The sequence below is a fragment of the Notamacropus eugenii genome, chromosome 4 (genome assembly GCF_028372415.1).
Source record: "Notamacropus eugenii isolate mMacEug1 chromosome 4, mMacEug1.pri_v2, whole genome shotgun sequence".
In the NCBI taxonomy this organism is placed as follows: domain Eukaryota; kingdom Metazoa; phylum Chordata; class Mammalia; order Diprotodontia; family Macropodidae; genus Notamacropus; species Notamacropus eugenii.
In genome coordinates, this window is record NC_092875.1 from 320,776,354 (window position 1) to 320,794,176 (window position 17,823).

A 17,823-nucleotide genomic window follows, 5' to 3' on the forward strand; every position below is an offset into this window, starting at 1 on the left:
TCTCTGCCCTTTGTCATCTGTCCTTCCGGATTGCCTCCGCCACAGTAGGAAGAATTCCCCTTTGCTATTTTCCTAGTCTCTGGTGTTATGAGACTGTTTGCCCCCTTCTGCTGTTCCCGCTGATCCAGGCTTTTTCTGGGGAAATATTTTATGGTTCTTTCACGGTCATCAGGGGAGAGAGCATTTACTGATCACTCCGCCATCCTGGCTCCCGGAAGTTCAAGTAGGTGACTTACCGAAGTTTAGTCTTCAGGCTGAAGGTTTCAAGGGCTGCTGCGCTGATATCTGGCACTCAGCAGCTCTCACCGGCTCAGTTTGGCTTGTCTCCTGCTCCGCTGGTTTCGCCCGCCACTCTCGGGCTTCTCAGGTCCCTTCCGCCCTGCTGCGCTGACCACGCTGCACTGTGCGCTGGGGCTCACCCCCGCAGAACAGATCCTTCCCGCGGACCTTCCAGTCTAACCTGGGCTCCGAATCCATCAAAGTCTGTCACCCACTGGATTCCGCACCTCCAAAGTTTGGTCAGATTCTCCTTTCAGAGGTATCCAGAGGAATTTGTCCAGGAGCTTAGGTGAGTCGTTGCTTTCACTCCGCCATCTTGGCTCCGCCCCCAAACGGAAACTTTTTAAAGGACATTCTTTACAACTCTTTGGAGCCAAGAGTATGATACCATGGGACTCCATTTCTTCATCTAGATTTTAATCTTTGATTTCCCAGTGCCTTACACAACATCTTGCATATAATAGTCGACTGCCTACTTGGCAACCACACCATAAAGATGTCTTGGCTTCAACCTTTGGCCAGTCCTGTCCAAAGCTTCACCCCTGAATGGGTCCTGAGACCTTAATTATTTCTTTGTCTTCTAATAAACACTATAGCCATTTCTGTTGCAGGCATCCATCATTTTAAATAAACCCAATATGCAAACTTAGCGAACTGGTAGAGCACAAAATTCATTAAATTTTATAGAATCAGAAATCTTAAACCTAAAGTATTTTCAAGTTGGAGGGAATCATATCAGCAACATCTAGTGAAATATTCTGGTCAGGGAAAAGGAACATTACAGGTAAAATCCTTATTAATGTAGTATAATGCCCGTTATGCCCCAGGATTATTTTAACTCCTTGTTTGCCAACATTTCTTTTTAGATTTTTATTATCTCTTAACACCACCTATATTTCCCAGTATGTCCCTCCTCCCCTCCCAGAGACTCACAAAGAATGAAGAAGAGGAAAAAATAAAACCAGGTCAACAAAACAAACTAACATGTGGTAAAAGTCTGACATTATATGCAGTGCTCCACACCCATAATTCCCTGCCTTTGCAAACAGCAGAAGTATCATCTCATGTCTCTTCTTTAGGGCCAAGTTTGGTCATGATTATTTCACAGCACCCAGTTTCATTGTCGATATTTTTCAACTGAAATGAAAGATGGTAACATCAATTTTAACTGTGGAGATCAGTGATTAAATTGCAGTCACTTAATGGAAATTCCCTTTAATGTCAGTTCTACCAAGTAGAGATACTAATATATGCCAGTACTATTCCTTATCAAAGGAATCACGAGGGAATAAAGAGGCAGGGTTTTGCATTAAGAAAAGCTTCTAAGACTTTGTCAAGTACACCATGTTGATTAAAAAAAAAACTTGAATTATTTGTTTCACCAGTGGAATCTGTGAAAGGGTTTTACTACCTTTAAAGAAAACACTTTCCTAAGTGGTTACAAATTGCCAAAGATGGGCTTAATTAATTAATTAAAGTGGGGAGAGACTATAGGATCAGATCACAGAGCAAAGGGCAACTATCAATGTATTCCTGCTTTGGGTGGCTCCTTTTTTTTTTTCTTTTATAAAAGATACCCAAAATATCAAAATACCACAAAAGAACCCCCACCCATAACCTTTGCAACAACCTCCCTAATTGTGGTGCAGTTTAACATTAGAGCAGTCATACAAATAAAATGCACATTATTTACATTTGTCTACCCACAGATCTTCAAATAGACCTGGGAGAAGACACAGAACAAAAGCACATATGTACCTTCTCTGTTGTTTATTGTCTTATTATATTTTACCTTGTTAAATATTAAGAATGTTAAGTGGAATTCATTACTTTGTTTATTTGCTTTTTGTCAATGACTATTAACTTTGTCATTACAAACAATTTTAATGCCTCTACCTGCCATGCTTTTTCTGCTGAGTGCACACTTCTTTATTCTCCATCAAAAGTAGGAGTGATAATGAGGGGAAGTCATAAAATCATACAAACTCAGAGCTGGAAGTGATCTCAAAGGCTTATATTCTAGTCCTTATCTAAAACATAAATTCCCCTACAACTTCTTGACCTCAGTTTCCTCATCTGTCAAGTGAGGAAGTAGAACTAGATGACTTCTAAGGTCCCTTCCAGCTCTAAAATCTATGAAACATCCCCAGGTAACGACCACAAAGCCTCTGCTTAAAGACACCTCCAGTGATAAAGAAAGAACTCTCAAGCTACTCTGTTCTACTTATGTGCTTTAATTATTAGGAAGTGTTTCCTTATATTGAGTCAAAACCAATTTTCTTATAGTTTCTACTCCTGGTTGTTCCCATTAGTAGTAAAAAGATTAACCCTAATCCATTCATTTGTCTTTATTGATCAGTCAGATTAGTCTTTCCCCTGGTCTCTTCACCTCCATTCTGAAAAATAAAGTGATTATCAAAATAAGTAAAAGAATCTACCAGCTCCTCTCCTTTTAGCATAGAGAAACCTCTAACAGATGTCCAGATAATGAGATTCTCCAATCATAGCCAAATTCTGTCTCAGCTTGTTGTTGTCAACCATACCAGCTTTCTGATCTGTTACAAACATATCATCCATCTGACTGGGTGGTCTTCCCAGGATATTGTTTCTCTTTCAGCCTCCTTTGATCTTTACCCCTAAGTTCTCCACCATGATGTGACTCTCACTTTCTTGGATTTCAACACAGGTGTTCATCATACATAAAGCCACTCCATCAGCCCTTGTCAGTCTAATCTGATTCTTTTGCACAAGATTTACCCATCTATTGCTGTATTCTAGTCATGAGTCTCATCCTACTAAGTCTTGGTAATATCTATGAGTTCTTAATACAAGGCAGTAAATACTCTTTTCTTATTGCCTATATATTACACATTAGTATGTCTGTGAATATTGTTTCTGCCTCTCTTCTCAGTTATTGGTGCCTTGGTTATGGTGGTTGTCCTTCATTCTCAAAGAGAACCAAAATGACTTGAGAGTGTCCTTGTATCACTTTTTCTGACCACCATGTGATTGCTTGCCCTATGTGAGTTCTCTATAAAATAGTCTTTTTGGCAAGTGTAGGTTTTGTATTCAGACAACACGGCCAGCCCATTGGAGTAGTGCTATCTGAAGCATAGTTTGAATGCTTGGCAGTTTAGTTCAAGTAAGGGCCTCAGTGTCTGCTGCCTTATCCTGCCAGGTGATCTTCAGAATCTTCCTAAAACAATTCAAATGGAAGCAATTCAGTTTCCTGGCATGGCGCTGGTAGACTGTCCATGTTTCACAGGCATAACAACAATAAGGTCAGCATTACCATATGAATTACTGGAGAGTTTTCTTGCTATTCTGTGCTATATTTTCCTTCTAGGGGGTCCATGGGGTGTTCAGAGAGGACCAGCACCTCTGGTGTGAGGGTTTATTGAGTCCTTTTCAGGGCTGCTCATCCCCCTTTAGTGTTCCACAAGTCATCCAACTTTCAACTGTGGCTCCAAGAAGCTGTAGCATGTGCAGGGGCCACACCCCAGTAAAAGCACCTTGGCAGATGAACTAAACAAGTTTGAGAATAGCCAATAGGCCCCAAACCAGTCAGTGAGTTAGGGGAATGTCTGCCCCAAGCGTGTGAACACCTTCCCCCAGAAGAATGAGCAAATGAGAACAATTTGTTCCAGTGGTCATAAAGGCAGGTGAAGCAGGAGCTGTGGAGCACTTAGAGCTTGGACAGACATCCACTGAAGAAGCCAAAGTCATCCACTGCATCCTGGGCCATCACCAGTTGTCCTGACTTTTATCCTGCCACTGGACTTCATGACTCTAGAAGAGAGAGTGAGGCTGACAACTTTGTGCAACTCTGCCTCACTTAAATCCAGTTTATGCACAAGTCAAGACATCACCTTGTGATGTCATTGGCCCTCTTTGAAAATGAAGCACTAACAACAGCCTATGAATTACTGGAAAGTTTCCCTGCTATTTTCCCTGTCATACTTTTGGTAATTGGCCTACTAATTATATTTGGATGTATTTCCCACTCCCCCTCCATTTTCAATTTAAAACTTTCTTGACAGAAGAAATGTGTGACAAATGGAGTCATAGTTCAGTGATTTAACTTAGGAGTACAGTGACACCATGTAATACAGACAGGTCAGAGGTACCTTCTGAGTCCATTACTTGTCAGGAGGTAGGTAACATTCTTTATCATGAGTCCTCTGAAACTATAGTTGCTCATTCCTTTGATTAGTATTGTCATTCAAGTTATTTGTCTTACAATAATGTTACTATATAGATTGCCCTCCTAGTTCTGCTTATTTCCCTCTGCATCAGTTCATATAAATCTTCCCTGAAATTGCACCCTTTGTCATTTCTAACAGCACAATGGTATTCTGTCACATTCATGTCTTTACCACAGTTTGTTCAACCATTCCCCAATTGATGGGCACCTCATTAGCTTCCAGTTCGTCATCAACACACACACACACACGCACACAAGCACACAAGCTAATATATTTTTGTCCACATAGGTCTTTCTCTTTCTTTGATCTCTTTGGGGGTACATAAAACTTTTTAACTAAGATAAAGCATAATAGAATAGAAAGAGCTATTTTTCTTTCCATTGGGATTAAGAGAATTCAAGTCCTGACTCTGGCACTAGTTACCTTTGGTAACCTTAGACTAATCATTTAACTTGACTGGACCTTAATTTCCTCAACTGGAAAATGAGGTTGCTGGACCATGTGATCTATCTGTAAGAACCCTCTTAGGTCTAGATCCAATCCTATTTATCTTTTGTTGTTTCATTCTCTACTTGTGACTATAACCATTTCATTTTAAATACATAGCATTCAGGAATGACCTCTGAGTTCTTGTGATAGACTTTGTAACTAAGTTATTAGACCTCTGAGTTATTCAGGTTTTCTTCCATTTTGGGTGCAGAATTAAGGAAGGAGGCAGAAAGAAATAATCAAGCACACTTCTGTCAGTATTCAGATTCCATCAGTTCTTTCTCTGGAGGCAGATAGCATTTTTCATCGTGAATCCTTTGGGATTTGTCTTGGATTGTTGTATTGCTAGGAATAAATAGCTAAGTCATTCGAGGTTGTTTAATCTTACAATATTGCTATTACTGTGTACAACATTCTCCTGGTTCTGCTCACTTCACTCTGCAGCAGTTCACACATCAGTTGTTCTTACAGTATATTTGTGGGCATTAGTCATTAAGACTGGGCATTCCAGTATGCCACTTACCACCCATATTCTTTCTCAGGTACTAAACTATATAGGATCTGCCCTTCTTCATCATCAGTAGACATAATTTATTGAGTACTTAATTATATGTCATTAATATACACCATAGATGAAGCCTTCTGCAGGCAGCCAGGTGGCTCAGTGGATCAAGTGCTGGGCCTGAATTCAAGAAGACTCATCCTTCTAAGTTCATATCTGGCCTTGGACTCTTAGTAGCTTTGTGGCCAGGAGCAAGTCACTTAACCCTGTTTGCCTCAGTTTCCTTATCTGTAAAATCAGTTGGAGAAGGAAATGGCAAACCACTCCAGTATCTTTGCCAAGAAAATCCTAAATCAGGTCAGGCATAACTGAACAACACAAAAACCAAAAAGAGGTTTCTACCTTTTGCAAGTTAACTCTACAGAATGGATAAGATATATGCCAATGGTAAAATAAAACTTCTGAACTATTTGTGAATAGATCTCTTGGTAAAATGTCACAGCTAAAAACTGAATAATTTCTTGACCTTTTGGGGGGAGATTTTTGCTTAACAAGAAATAATAATAAATATTTTTTCTCACTATATAAATGACAAACTACTTTTTGCTGTTATGAAAAAGTCCTACAACTCCCCTGGTGGAACTATCCTGAAAGTCCTTTGTAGTGCCAGCTCTCTAAAGAGTTAAAAAAAAAAAAAAAAGATTCATAGATGAATACCTACCTGACCCTTTGCAGTATCCAGGCCTCCAAAGATGGGTCACAGTCCATTTTCATTATATAGATTTTCACTTTATAGACAATTTTTATTAACAGATTTTGTCCCAATAACAAGAGATGTCTATACCAATCCTTAGTGCTTTAAAGACCTGAGGAGGGACTTTTAGACGTCATCTTATGCAGTTTCCTCATTTTATAGATGAGGACCCTGAAGCCTAGAAGTTAAGTAACTTGCCCTGGTTAAACAAGTAAGAAGTGGCCAAGGCAGGAGTCAGACTCAGGTTCTGTCATTCCAAATCCAGCAGACTTTTTGTGTTTAGCTATACTGAAAAATATCCTCAGTTGATGAGCAATTTAGTAAATTATGTTTACCATTCTTTTTCTAGGTAATTATTTGCTTTAGTAAAACCTTTTGTGCTTTCTACTATTTTGGTATAAAAAATTATTAGCTAAGCCTGGATCTCTGCATTGAAATACAGAATTTGTGGAGTTCTAGATGATGCCTGCACATTTTTGTTTTCTAAGCAACTGTAATCAAGATAGAAGGTTTTTTGCAATTACCTTTGAGATTAGAAGCATAAATATAAACAAATTGTATGAATTAATTGTACCTCTGGGCTTTGGACATGAGTCAACATTGGTCTTTGGTTATTGGTCTTTGGTAACATATACAGAAAATTTATGTCCACGATAATTGCATTTCAGCACTGGGGTGGAGTTAGTACATAGATGAGTACATAACTGGAGGGAGATTTGAGAGAATGGTCTTGAGGATGATCAGATTTGATGGGCTCTAGACTAAGTCAGATTTAAGGAGTTATTTAAGTAATAGGAGAGAAATCATTCATGAGGATACAGTCCTGCTCTAGAGGAAGCTAAGGATTTAGAGTAAGATCAGCACACAAAAGAAACTTGTGAACCTGTGATAAGTAGGAAGGTAAATGTGGGTCCACGATGGAAGGAGGAATGTGGAGGATCTAGTAAGAGAAGCTTTTGGAAACCTGTACTCGTTTAACAATTTAAAGAGTGCTATGCTTGGCCAAAATGAAAGAAGTTTTGGTAAGAGTAGGACAGGATTGAAGTGGACAACTGGGAAATGAAGAATGTGAAAAAATGTTATTGGTGAGGTGACTGACCTCCTATAAGGTGCTATACTTGAAGTTTAGGAAGACCTGAATTCAAATTATGCATCAGACACGGGTGGGTGACCCTGCACAAGTCCACTTAACCTTTTTAACCTTTTTCAGCCCCAATTTCCTTATCTGTGTTCTTACTTGTCATTCTTGATAGCAGTATAGTACATATCACTTTGATATACCACAGTCTTTTTGCAGTACCCTAGCTTCCTTTTGGGTATTTTCTTTCCCCTTTACATTGTAAGCTCCTAGAGTGAAGGGAATGTGTCTTTTTCTTATTTGTATTCCCAGCTCATAGCATAGTATCTGGCACAAAGTATGTACTTAATAAATGCTTATTGAATTAAATTGAACATATTCTGAATCACTTTATTTAAATCTTTCCATTTTTAAAATCTTCATCATTTCCTATGCTATAGTAATGTTCCATTGTAGTATATATCCTATTTTCTTCAGCCCTTTCCCCAGTCTTTGGGTACTTACTTTATTCCCAGTGTTTTTGCTGTCACAGAGTGTTGCAGAGAGTATTTTGCTGTATATTACACCTTGTTTTCAATATACTCAGTAGTGGGAATTGTGTTTTTCATTTTTCACTATTATATACAACACAGCTATAAATACTTTGTACAAGAAGCTCTTTGTTTTCCTCTTCTTTGTTTCTTCCTCTTTCTTCTTTGGTGAGTATTACTTGATAAGTATTCCCATTAATGGGATCACTGAGTCAGAGGTATCATGTGTTAGAAAATCTTATTATATTAAGAGCAACAAATGCAAGAGATAGTTCAGAATCCTTGAACTATATATATCTTGAACATTTTTCTTGAGAACCAACTTATGAGGCACTAGATATGGTGAGCACTGAATATATTGTAATCTACAAAAATTGACTGGCTAGTAATTTAGGACTTATATCAGAATCAGCTGTCTGTGTACTGTCGGACCACTTATTTGCTAGAACAAGTCTCAAAGTCAATACCAAAGTAGAAGAAGAAATAGAAATGAGAACATGTAGCAAACAATTGAAACAACTTCATCTTGACCTACTTAAACAAGCTATTGAAACTGAAAAATGAAAAATTGATAAAAGGAACAGACATCAGCACAGACCATCACTAATTTAAAATAGAAATTTCTTTATAAAGAAAATTATAGTATTAACTCATAAAACAGTGAGAGACAAAAAAAAGTTTTCAGAAAGCTTAGCAAGAGAGCCATTTAAACCAAATTCTGGTGGGTTTTTTTTTTTAAGCATTGAAGGTATAAAATTGAAAGGAAGACAACAAACATAAAAAAAAAATAGAAAAGACCTGTCGATTTCTATAACAGTCTTATCTTCATCAGTAACAGTGGGACCACTGTATCAGGACTCCAAAATAACCATCTGATTGTATAACATGCTAATTGGAAGGTTAGATATGGTACTTGTAAGAGCAAGCAAAGTGGGATTGTTCTTGTTTACTTTTTGAGTTCAGTTTCCTAGGCTCAACAATTGTGCTGAGTCAAGTGGGTTGTGATGCCTTCTGGTTCTGAGCCTATTAGTTGAAAAATATATGTACTGGGAGGTTGGTATTTTGCTTTGGGGGCTTGCTTATGAGAAGGACCTTTTGATTTCCTGCATGGGACTCTGAGTAGCCATTTGTTAAGAGCCCCCCACCCCCACTCAGATATTGGTGCTCTCCCAGTCTGCTTGTATATGTAGGTAGTTGTATTCTGTTTAGACAACTGGAGCCCTATCTGTTGGATTCTTTCTTGGAGACTTGCTTCTCTCTACTTATCTGTAATTGAAGTAAGATTGTTGACCCCTTTGAAGCTGTATTTCCTTTCAAAAAGCAGATCAAAGAACCTGTGCTAGTTGGTTACTAATACAGTACTATATAACTAAAAAGAGTTCTTAAGCATTAGGACTAAGCTAGCCGTACACAGAGAGCTGTAGGGGAAAAGACATAATCTGGAGGGTGTTTAGGATCTTATTTATCAGATATGTGAAAGAGGAGAGATGGGGGGTGGGGATTACAGTCTTTATTATTACCAGAAAAACCAGGCACAAAGAGATCAGTGACTACCCACCTATAGGCCTACTTTACCAAAAGTTTGCCTACTTTTTATGAACAAACATATTCAATAAAACTTTCATAAAAGAGAACAGTCAGGCTTTAACAACTTAAATTTTATAATAGATCATATTTGCAGTCTTGGAACTATACAGTTAACATAAAGATGCAGAGAATGTAACAGTCTACTATGCTTATTCTTTGCTAGCTATAAATGATCACTCTTTTTTCCATATCTGTGCCTTTGCATAGGTTACCCCCATGTTTGGAATGTGCTTCTTCCTCATCTCTACCCCTTTTGAAAGCATCTTTTTTATTTTTTTTCATTCAGTGAAAATCTACCTTCTCTCCTCCCATCTCCCCATCCTTCCTCACATTGTGAAAAGGAGAAAAACAAAACCTCTGCTACAAAAATGTATCGTCAAGCAAAACAAATGATGAGTCCATCACCTGTCTATCAGAAAATAGGAAGCATGAGTTCTCTGGAACCATGTTTGGTCATTGTGTTGATCAGAGTTCTAAAGCCTTTCAAAATTTTGTTGTTATATATAAACAGTTCTGGTTCTGCTTACTTAACACTTTATCACTTCATACAAGCATTCCCAGGTTTTTCTGAAACTGTGCCCTTTGCTATCACATCCATATGCCATGATTTGTTCAGCCATTCCCCAGTTGATGGTCCCCCCTCATTTTTTAGTTCTTTGCCACCACAAAAATAGCTGCAATAAGCATTTTTGATCATATAGGTCCTTTTCTTTATTTTATCTCTTTGGGATATAAACCTAATATTGGTATTGTTGGTTCAAAGAGTATGCCCAGGCCAGGAAGATGCTTTTATTAACTGCTTACTATTTGCCAAGCAGAATTTATAACTTTCTTGGAATAATTTCAAACTGCTTTCCAAAATGATTGAACTGTGGTTCCTCCAACAGCGCATTAATGTATCTGTTTTCCCATAGACTCCTGCATTTGTAGTTTTCCTTTTTTGGTCAACTTTGCCAATCTGATGAGGCTCACCTCTGTCTCTTAAATAGCTATTAGCTTCCTTCAAGGCTCAACTCAGATGCTATATTAGGAAACTTTTTCTGATCTTCTCAATTACCAATATTCTCTCCCTTTTCAAATTATCTTTCATTTAGTTTTCTGGATATGTATTTTATACCCTTGTCAAATATAGCTTATAGAAGATAGGAACTAGTTTTCATTTTCATTTTTGCATCCCCAGCACCTTGTACATTATAAGCACTAAATAGATGTTTGTGGAATTGTTTAATTGAATTTGATTCAAGGGAACAAAATGTAGCCTTAAGACTACATTGGAATTAAAGACAGTGTCTTATCTAAACTTTAGCTCTTCTCATCCCACTATCAGTACCAAACAACATTGCTTTTGCACCTTAAGTGAATATAATTGATTTGGTTAGGTTTCCTTCCCTCAAGGAGCTTATAATAGTATTTGAGAGAAAAGTCATAACATTCATGAACCAGATATCAGTGTTCAGTGACTCTCAAAGTGAGTGTTAAGAGGCAGGAAATGAAACAGAAGCTGATGACCCTGTTAAGTAATAATGTCAATGAAAACTTCAAAGGGAAATGTGTATTTGAGGTGAACTTAGAAAGAAAAATTGCATCCAGTTAAGTTAACAAATTCTGAAAACAGTCTTTCAGAATATTGTGCAAAACACAGTAAGAGAATAAACATTAACTCAGAGGTAAGCTGTGACAAATCATTTGGCAACATCTTCATTAGTTAAAACTTAAACAGCCTGTCTCTGCTTTTTTGTTTTGTCATTTTTTTTAGTCATGTCTGATTCTTTGTGACTCAATTTGGGATTTTCTTGGCAAATATACTGGAGTGATTTGCCATTTCCTTCTCCAACTCATTTTACAGATGAGGAAACTGAGGCAAACAGGATTTAAGTGACTTGCCCTGGGTCACACAACTAGTGTCTTCCTGACTCCAGGTCCAGTGCTCTATCTCCTTGGCCACCTAGCTGGCCACTCTCCGCTTTGTAAGCACTTCATTTATCCTTTGCAATACAGGAGACACCACCCATCACTCTTCTTTCCCATAAATTTAGATGAAGATTACCTTATTTCAGGGTTAGAAGTAGCATATAGTTGTGTATCTGGGAATAGTTCAGACAGTGGAAACAGTTAAAAATATCAGGGAAGACATGAACAATTGGTAGGGCCTAATAATTTTTAAGAGAGAAAAAAAATCCAGGGTTTTATGAAACTTTGGGAATCATCTCTTTTACCAGGACTCTTGTTTTCAAATCATCCATGTATCTCATAGCAACCGAGAGGATTGCATCTGTCCTCTATACGTAGCATGTAGTAACTAGGCTTGGCAATTGGAGGAAGTTGAGGAGTGATACACTGTCTTAGCCCTATTCCCAAGGGCAGTGAGCACAGCTGCTTTCCTGCCTTTAAATGCCCTATGTATCCTAACACAGGTGCTGTTGGGGCACAAAAACTGAGGGAAAGAAGTATCCAGGCATTCACAGCACAGGTGAAATTTAAAAATAAACAGAAAGGAAAGAGAGGAGGATGTTAGGGCAAAGTAAAGTGCCAAAGAAATAAACTTGAGACGAGACAAACAGGTGGAAGTGTTTTAAATACAAGCTTCACTAGACTCCTTTTTTCCTCTAGCTCATTTTGTAAGTGGAAGGATAAGCCCTTATGGGGATAAGCTCAGACTTTTACCACAAGAAAATGAGAAAAGAAGGAAGCAGGGGAAAAAAAACAAAACCCAGAAAAAGGAAAGAAAGTTTTCTGTGAAGAGGGAAAAGAGTTTTCTTTGTCTTTTGGAGTTTTGTTTTGTTTTCTAAAACTAGTAGCTCAGGTGAAAAGTGCTTTCTTACTTGTTCCTTTTCCCCTGTACTGACCCTTATAAAACTCATTAATGACTTCAGAAAGGTACTGTTTTTTGTATATTAAGGTAATAAATTCAAGGATAGGGCAGTGATTGGTTTATCTTTGTAGTCAAGGTGGAAGTAATCATTCCATCATGAGGCTATCTAAATAAAAATCAGATGTGTGTATCAATCAAAATGACATACATGGAAAGAATGAAATTACCACAGATGGAGGCTGTCCTGGGAAAAGTAAAGCCTAGGCAGGAACACTTGTACTCCTGGTGTGAAAAACTGCCTAACCACTGCCGAACTTCAATCAGAATTACAAATCATCTGTTTAAATTTACATTTCTAATTTACTTTTCCCTTTTGCTGCCACTGTTTGTCAGGTAACCGCTGGTGACAGCTTCAACTGTCAGTTTCTTTTCCTTGCCTTAAAATGTATAGCGCCTATTGTTGGTTTCCATAGAGTCTTGGTGATTGGTAGGAACTAGTTTTCATTTGAATAACTGTTCAAGTTGAAAAGAAAACCTTTGTCTATTTAAATAAAACAAAGGTTTTATATTAGAATTCATATATGTACATGCAGCAAGGCCTGACTTACCCAGTAAATACTTAGCACTGTGCCTAGAGTGTAATAGGTGCTTTCTAGATGATTATTTTTTTCCTTCCCTTTTCCTCTTTCCTCAAGAGCAGGTCAGGTTCCCAGAGCAAGGGTAACTTCTAATGCTGTAAGCTTGAGCACCCATTTTGAAGTGTTGCTCCTTAATATCAATCACCAGTTATATTTAGTTTCTCCCTTATATCAGTGATTGACCTAGTGACCCAGTACCATTTAACCAGTTAACTTCAATTAGCTTTTACAAAATCTGGGAAGATAAAGCAAAAATCAAAGTATAAACACATTCCACCTTGATGTACCCACTCTAAGTCCTGGGGAAAGAGCAATGGTGAAGGCTAAGGGATCATTTTTGCATTTCACTGGGGCCCATGTAATGTCAAAAGACCTAGAGGAAGGCCTCCAACATAATGGGTAAATCTCCAGTGGGTGATTTATGGGAAACTATGAATAGAAAAGAACAGTATCAAAAGGGTGAAATTCCATTGCAGGGAGGGAGTGGGGTGTGATGCTCACATTGCTGAAATCCCAGATATCCTAGAATTTTAAAGGATTAGTTCAGTTTTTTAAAAATTTCATTCATTGCCCCTTTCCATCCAAAAGAATTGTGTTCATTTATATCTGTTTTATTTCTTAATTCAGCTAGGTGATCAGGATTATTACTTTAGATATTTGAACAACAAAGGTGCTACCAACAAACATGATTTGGGAAAAGTACTATAGAGTCACAGGTCCTGGATTCAAATCCCAACTCTAACTCCCTTTTCGTTTGTTTGAGCTTGAACAAATTATTTAACCACTCTTAAACTCAGTTTCCTCATCTGTGCCAGCTCTTATAATCCTATGACCTAATTAAAATTATTTCCTCAATCTTTTTCAGAGCTGGTGGTAACAGGACTATCTTGAGAATGACTTTAGGAAGAGAAATTATGTCCCCTCTTCAACTTAGATCTTCATCTTCAGCAACCAAAAAAAACTTTTTGAAGTGGGATCTGTCACCAGAACAAATTAAAGCAAGAACTGAGGAGCTCATACAACAAACCAAGCAGGTGTATGACACTGTTGGAATGCTTGATTTTGAAAAAGTGACATATGAGAACAGTTTGCAAGCACTTGCAGATTTAGAAGTGAAATATGCAGGTGAGTATCAGTGCATTAGAGCATGTTACCTTATCTGTATGTTACCCATTATATTATTCACAAAAGAGAAGTAACAAAACATTTTAAATTCAATTCAACAGAGATTTGGTTAGCATCTACTTTGTACGGGCCATTGTGTTTGCACTGAGGATCAATGGGCAAAATGGGAGATAGCCCCTACCCTCAAAGGGTATGCTTCCATGAGGTCAGAGTATCTTAACCTGTGGTCTATAAATTTGTTTTTTAAATATTTTGATAACCACATTTCAATATAATTGGTTTTCTTTATAATACTGTGTTTGTTATTATAAGCATTTGATAACATCATTCTTGAGAGGGGTCCACATTGGCTTCACCAGAGTGCCCAAGGGGACCTTGTGTAAAGGCAAGCACCCTAGCACACCCAGGATGACCTACTAGTACAGGTTCTTGGATCTGCTTTTCTTAAGGAAAGGCAACTTTTAAGGAGTTAACAATTCCTACTTTTATTACAGAGAAAGAAATGAGTATAGAAAATACAAATAGAGAAAATTAGCGTAAGGACCAATGACAGGACTTCTAACTGTTTGACCATAAGCTATATGTACATCACAGATCAACAGATAGATCCAACTGTCTGACATACTGTAACATGTATGTCTGTAACATACATACATAGTTACCAGAGAGAGAAGCACCAACATCTGAGTTTTCAAAGCTGGGGGGCTCCTTAACGGCTACCCAGAGTCTCCTGGACAAATCACACAGACCTTCTTCCTATGAGTGAGCCCCAAAGCAGAACCTCACTTCAGAGGACATGTAGAGCCAGAAGGCATCACATCTCCCGTACTTTAGCCTAATTACCAAGAGGTGTGAAAGCTTTCAAGCAAGCAAGCTTTCCTGAATACACTCCAGGCTATTAAAAGGGCAGGGAAGATCTTAAATCCCGTTAACATTACACAGTGACACAGACAGGTCCCTAGTCTAGGTAGATGTTGTGTTTACCTCAATAAGTAAATAATAGTTGGGACTTTACAGCTTTTAAAAAAATTTTGCACCATAGTTAACTAATCACTTTGTGTTAAATTGTCTTGTGTTCTGTTTTGCCTGCTTGTTTATTTTTTAGACTTTTTAATTTGGTGGTATTGTTTCCAATTTCTCTCTAGATTTGAGGCTGCTAGCAATATGCCTGTAGTTGATAAGGTTGAACCAAGTATAATTTCTTAAGCAATGAAAAACAACAACTAACTTTCACCTCCTGGACCCAAGTTCAAAATTCACTCATGACAGCTCTTAGCCATCTCCTATAGTGTCTTTTACCACAAATGCATAGTGGATGGTGCTGGGTGTTCACGTTGTTGACTGCCCATTTTAGCAGGGAAAGCAAATTCTAGTTCCATCTAGATCTTTGTGAGAGAATAAGAGAGGAATACCTTTTCAACATTGTTGTTTATTTAAAATCTTGTTTGTAAATTTAAATCTGTGCCTCTTATGTTACTGATTTGAGATCATGAGCCATTTAACTTCCCTTTTAATTGTTTTAAGTTAATGTCAAGAAATCCAATCAAAGTCTTAATTGTATTATTAACCACATGCTTTTAAATGAATATTATGCATATTGAGCTTGATAATCTGTATTTTATTTTTTCTTTGGAAGGGAGAATGAATTTATATTTAATCAGATCTTAATATCCTAATCATTACAATGTGGTGATGCATAGAAATGCTTCATTTACTTAGGTATTTACAATGATATTACAAAGGCATTAATAAGGATTACATTTGTTATGTATCTAGGCAAAGTTGTGGTTCTCCTGAGGCAGCTAGATGGTACAGTGGATAGAACTCTGTGCTGGAGTCAGGAAGACTTGGGGTCAAACTTAGCCTCTCTCTTCCTCAGTTTCTTCAATTGTAAAATGGGGATCATAATAGCTTCTACCTTCCAGGGTTGTGAGGATCAAATGAGGAGATATTTGTAAAGCACTTGGCACAGTGCCTGATGCATAGGTGCTTAACAAATGCTTGTTCCTTCCCTTTCTGAGAGATCTCTGCCTCTTTGAAATTTCTCCATATTTTGGATGTATGAGTTTTATTTATATCACTTTTTTGGAGAGAGTACAAGGAAGGAAACAAACCAGAAACTTTGAAAAGCACTTTACAAATTTCATCTCATTAGATCCTCACAACACTCTGGACTCTGCCCTTAAGATGTGTTGTCCTCATGTCAGCTCCTTGAGGATAGAGACTGTCTTGTTTGCTTATACCTGCCTGTCACATAATTAGTACTTAATAAATGCCTCCTCTCTCTGTGTATCTATTATCAGATTGATTTAGTCAGGATTGCTTCATGAATATGTCTTATGTGGGTGGTATGGAGGATCGTTGCTTTAGAATCCGCTGGAAAAAGGTCCTTCCAATCAAGTGAAAAAATGTATGGCATAATGCACTGTGTACTTCAGTACTTCATTCACATAAAGGTCAGAAGGCAAACTCACAATAAATAACTCCATATCCAAAAATCAGACCCAGTGAAGACCTTTGTCTGCATATCACTGTGTGGGGCCAATAATCATTTTATTTGCTTACTTCTGCAATTGTGATTTTGTATACTTGGCCTATCTTAGAATAGTACTATTAAAAGACATAAGATAATTCAGTCTTTAGTATTAGCTGGATAGATGCATACATTACAAGATTTTTACCATGTATTGGCATCCTTATATAGTTAATTATAGCTGAGAAATGTAGGTGAGAAAGCGTGTTAGTGGCTGAGATTTTCTAGCATGCCTATGTTGTAATAATGAAGTATATTATTACCATTCCCATTAACAAGATACAGAATGTATAGGCAATTTGCACCCTGATATGGAAGTAAAAGATGAGACTGGGGATGTCATAAGTAAAGGGTTGCCTTACAATTTACAAAAACAACAAAAAATAGAATAAAAATTGAAAAATAAATTCTACTGCAAAAGTTCACTAAAAGGGTACCTAGGATATTTTCCTGGATATGTTTTTGGTAGATTATGTGAATCCTCATTCTCTTCCAAAGATTATATCATACATGCAGAAGTCATTAGTAGCAAATACTTCAAGATCATGGTGAAATTTCATGCCTTATAGTGTAATCCATTTGTTCTAGGATGTTGCTGTACAAATGAAACACATATCTCATTTATATTCAGTCTATCCTTCTCCACCAATTCCATTCTTCCTATGCTCAGATCTCCCCTCACTGTCCCCTGGTCCTGATTCTCCAAGTGATTCTAATTTTTCCTCTCCATCCCAAGCTTATAGAATAATTAATCTACATTCTCTACCTTTACTGCCTAGTCATCCACTCATTCCTTAACAATTTCCACTTAAACTTTCATTACCATCCCTCTACTGAAACATCTTTCTGCATCGTCACTGATTTTATCACCAAATCCATTGTTGCTGGGTCATTGTTTTGTGTGTGTTTTCCCCAGTTCTCATCCACTGTGGTATCTTTTCCCTTGCCTTCCATGACATTGTGCTCTCATGGTTCCCCTGCGTAAGTGACGTATCCCTCAGTCTTTCACTAAACTTCATCTTCTGCTTCTCTAAACATGAATCAACAAAATCCTTTCCTGAGCCCTTTTCAAAGGCCAAGAGTGAAAATGAGATTGGCAGTTATGTTTGAGAATTAAATAACAAGAGAGTCCAAAGCCTACTAGGGTACTCAGAAATCTTACGTATGTTTCAGGGATGCTTTTTTCTGGAAGTGAATCAGAAGGCACTAGACATCATGAGCTACAAACAGTATCACACGCACAGATGAAACTGATTATTTGAACAGACAAGAAACCACAGGTTACTAACAT

At 37.6% G+C, this 17,823-nt stretch overlaps 1 protein-coding gene across 1 annotated transcript in view; it reads left to right on the top strand.

Annotated features, from left to right (window-relative positions):
• NLN (neurolysin) overlaps window positions 1-17,823 on the top strand; it is a 130,644-nt gene that overhangs the window by 30,050 nt on the left and 82,771 nt on the right. The window contains 1 exon segment of the mRNA XM_072605081.1: window positions 13,740-13,999. Within this exon segment, the coding sequence (XP_072461182.1) occupies window positions 13,740-13,999 (260 nt within the window).